General features: G+C 39.5%; 1 protein-coding gene across 1 annotated transcript; it reads left to right on the top strand.

The window, feature by feature from the left end:
• Nucleotides 1-429: 429 nt before the first annotated feature.
• Nucleotides 430-2,652, top strand: uqcc3 (ubiquinol-cytochrome c reductase complex assembly factor 3). Its single transcript, XM_026321884.1, has 2 exons — nt 430-737; nt 2,214-2,652. The coding sequence occupies exons 1-2, from the start codon at nt 621-623 to the stop codon at nt 2,340-2,342; spliced, it is 246 nt and encodes an 81-aa protein (XP_026177669.1). The 5' UTR covers nt 430-620; the 3' UTR covers nt 2,343-2,652.
• Nucleotides 2,653-4,632: the final 1,980 nt, after the last annotated feature.

Below are 4,632 nucleotides of genomic sequence, written 5' to 3' on the forward strand. Positions count from 1 at the left end.
ACGGACATGTAGGAATAGGTATACACATTCCAGAGTTTAGTATCAATATCCAACAGATTAACTGATAAACTGTCAATATTTACAGCAGATATTATTATTAATTTTGGTCTGCATTGTAAGATCAATTCTGTATCTAGTGGAGGGAAGCCAGAAGGGTCTTTCCCAGTAGGAAGATGCTGAACATGTTATGCAATGCCACAGATACGGTACAGAGACAGACATTCCAAGAGAAATAGTACAGGAGGCAAGTCAGGAATAGAGCTTAAAATCATTATTGAGGACAAGTCACGAAACAAGGGCATTATTTCATTATATCATAAAGACAGGATTAGGAAACCATTTTTTTCTTCTTTCGACTGGGATTAAATTAATTCAAAACCATGATCCTACACACTTCGCTACAGTAGGTGGCGGTATGCGCCATCTTGCTGGTTTGAGATCCGCCAATAAACTGAAAAAAGAAGGAGACGCAGGCGACAACAGTAATGTACTTATATTCCTGGTTGCCAACCACATTTAAGTACAAGACGAAAGACGAAGGGGTACTGTAACGTTAGGTGGCGGCTTCTGTAGTGAATCAGATATCACGCAGATACTGTCTGGCGTTTATTGTGCCCCAGATGAGCTTCCCGCGAACCGTCCTGAGTTATACTGCAATGGTCGCTCTGCTGGGGGTTGGTTTTGGGCTGTGGTGTGTGATAGCTCCAGGAGAAGATAGGCGAAGAGAACAAGTCAAGGTAATTATTCTGAATGCTTTTAGTGTACAGAAAGAACACTCAGGTTGTGTGTGGCAGTCGTCTTTATTTTTTGAAAGCTTGCAATAGTTATCATCGCATTGCAGAGTGGACAGTAAGTACAGCGATACAAAGATACACGATCTGAACAGGATGTCTCAGAACCCCGTGTTTCTGCGACCGACGTCTAACGGGATAACTACGCAACCCGTCAAAAACGGGTCAACCCAGACCAAGTTCTATAAGTTCTATGGAAGGGTTTGGTTTTGTTTAGCTTTACCGTTAGCTATGTGTAATCAGCGAAATAACCACTTTCCATATTATAGACTACAATTATTATTTTCTCCAGTTTTGGTTCATGCCAGGACAAAATTCATTGATATATTACACAAACACAGGAAAAATACGGCTTGGTAAAAAGCTTGGAAAAAGCAGAGACAAAGTGATGTAGTAGTCATTGTTTAAATTGCCCTGCCACAGTTTAATATTTTCCCCAAATTATTTTTACACTTCTTATAGCAAATCTAGAACATTTAAAGAAGCTCTGATCAACATCATCACAGTTCACGCTGAGCTTTTTTCTCAGGTCTTCAGTCTCTAAGGATCTGGTACCTTGAGTTTTATCTAAAATTATTCTTTATGAAAGATGGCTTACACACTGGCAGCATGTTGGATTAGTGGTTAGCACTGTTGACTCACAGCAAGAAGTGCCTGGATTTGCAACCCATCAGGGGCCTTTCTGTGTGGAGTTTGCATGTTCTCCCTGTGCTTGTGTGGGTTTTCTCCAGGTACTCTGGTTTCCTCCCACAGTCCAAAAACATGTATGTCAGGTTGATTGGTGACTCTAAATTGCCCATAGGAGTGAGTGTGAGTGTGTGAGGTTGTTTGTCTCTATGTGGCCCTGTGATGGACTGGTGACCTGTCCAGGGTGTACCCCTGCCTTTCACCCAAAGAGAGCTGGGATAGGCTCCAGCAGATCCCTGTGACCCTGGTTAGGAATAAGTGGGTATAGAAAATGGATGGATGGGTTTGCAGACTAGACTCTTAATGTAGTAATTCATTACTACCCTAAATTCCAGCCAATTTATGGCTGTCAACGTTAACACATGCAATTAATCTAAAAATTTGAACACGTTAAAATTAATACTTTGGTAAGGTTTGACGCCAACTTCTTGCCATCATCGCAGTGCAGATGGATATCTATCATTGTGTGATAAGGGTAAGTTACAGCGAAAGCTATGGTACTTAATATGATGGCAGAAGACACGATGCCTGAACAGCAAGTTTCATTATAAAAAGCTTCCAGGTGGAAGTTTGGATCTGTTTCCTTAAATTAATTTGTCATGCATTTTGTTTATTTCAACACATTCACAGGTAAATCTTAGTATTTTAAATTTGTGATTAATCACAGCCCGCGATTACATTTTTTTAATCGATTGACAGCACTAATATAATTGCATTTGCTGTTCTGCCCATTAGAATCTGCATGGATTGAACCCAGTAACAATGGAAGAGACAAAGAAAAGGAACTTTCAGCTGATGCAGGCACTTGAGGAGGCTGCTGCAACTAACAACAATATTGCAAGATCAAGGGGACCTCTGAAATAGACAGACCAAGCTCATTTATTGAGTGCTACTGGCCTGTTTGAGTTTACTGTCTATTTTGTCGCTCGAATGTCTGCATTGCAGGTGAAAACAATTTACCATTAGATGTTAATTGATTATTAAAGCTAACACAACGTCCTTTCAGTATGTAATGAAAATTTTTTTTTATGAAGTGTGTCATGATTTTCTTCCACCATGAACTTTGAAAATTTCTTTAGTATAAATTTTGCTCTGTCCTTGCTTTGCAGTTTTGTCTAGAACACCTTGACTACGAACTTATCTTTGCAAATATAATAAAATACCATAAAAAACATTTAAGTATCAATTCTGTGTATTTCAGATGTTTCATAGAATACAGTTTCCATAACAGTGTGGTGTCAAAAGTGCTTTCCTTGGTTGTTTGGATCATGATGTGAGACAGTGACTTCATAATTTTTTAAAGCAGATTTATGACACCAACATATCATTGTCTTCAGGGCACAGTGGAGTAACGTGAACTGGTGGAGTGTCAAATTTAGCAGAAAAATAACTGCAGACATGCCTTTGTGGCAAGGGGCCTTTAACCCTCATGTGCTGGTTGGGATGTTTTCCACCAAGGGTCATTTTTCGCTCTTAATAAGGCCATAACTTTCATTGTATTTTTTTAGTGACAAACTTTAATTTGACATAAATTTTGGAAATATGATTTAGTTTTCCATAGGTCAATAATACACTGTGGGCAAAGTCACTACCTTTCGGTGTGTTGCCTAAGTGGCCTAAAACTCCACAGAAAAGCCAGAAATTAAGCTTTCTATGCACAGGCCTGTGTAAAGGGTTAATGGAGCCACTTGGTTGTCAACAGTTAAAATCACAAATTTTACCTTTTCCCAACAGGGGAAACCACCAACCATCAAGAATGCATGATTATATAGTGTCATGGCTGTGCAGTCAGAAAATGTTGTTATAATGGCAGTCAATGGGGCAAAAACATCTACAAACAGTAAATTGGTCACAAAAAAATAAAATCTGATGCTGCACAAAAACTAACAATGCATCAAAATCAGTGTTACTAATCTTTGACATATCCACTGTGATAGGGGTTAAAAAAATATCCAGGCCAATATCAATTTGTGTGTTTTTTCCCCAAATCTGTGCCATCACTGATGAAATTGGCATTTAAAGGGTGCCCCTGGAGCGGATCCGATCCGATCCGATAGTTGTATGTCCAGATATGTCACCAAAGATCGTCGGAAAAATTTGGATACAGTCTAATAAATTTTATGTCTAATAAAACCTTAAAGTCTCACGATTCAAATGACAAGCAATTTAGGATTGAATAATCACAGCGACTACAGTTTCTTAAGGGGAAAAAACTTGGGGCATGGTGGTTAGCACTGTCACTTCACAACAAGAAGGTTCTGGGTTTGAATCCCATGTGAACATAGGGTCTTTCTGTGTGGAGGTAGCATGTGTACCTGGATGGGTTTTCTCAGTCTGCAACAGTCCCAACACATGCAGGAGTTAGGTTAATTGGGGACTCAAAATTGCCTGTCCATGTGAATATGCGTGTTTTTCTGTCTGTGTCAGCCGAGCTATGGGGCTGTTGCTTTTGGCATAATTATTTGTAGAAACATAGAGAGTAGTGTAGTTGTGTCTTAGTGTGTGGGGTGTATAGTCAGATTTGTGTGTGCACACACTCAGACTTATTATGCAAATTTAATCTGCATAACTCAATCTGTGTGTACACCAATTTGCATATGTGAGCAGGAATTTGATATATATCTGTACTCAGATTTATATATGTGTTCAACTTTGCAAAATAATATTAATTCAACTAATTATTTATTTGTGAAAAAAAATTGTTACACTCCTGCCTTCTGATTCCTTGCAGTGGTGGTGCTAGACCCAAAGCTACGCTCGAAATGTTTGCTAATAAAGGCTTTTTTTTGCCCAGTCCAGTTTAGTGTAAGTACACTCCTAAAGTATTTATACTCCTCCACAATGTACTCACCAACCCTATGGATAGAAACAGCGGAAACATGCTGATACATCCAACTACTGCAGAATCGTCAGAAAACTTGTGAAAGGTGGCAGGTCACTGTGCAGTAGCTGAAGTCCATGGTGTAGATGATGACTACTCTTAGTTGGGATTGATGAGCAAACTGCAATGGTCTAAATGTGATGTGACCATGGGCCAGAGCTGATTTAGGATGAGTCTCTCCAGAGTGTGATGTCAGTGCTGTCTGTAGTATGTGGATCCCCTGGCACATGGAGTCTTAGGCAGAGGAACGAGACATGACGTTTTCCACACCAC

Source organism: Mastacembelus armatus, chromosome 9 (assembly GCF_900324485.2).
Source record: "Mastacembelus armatus chromosome 9, fMasArm1.2, whole genome shotgun sequence".
NCBI lineage: Eukaryota > Metazoa > Chordata > Actinopteri > Synbranchiformes > Mastacembelidae > Mastacembelus > Mastacembelus armatus.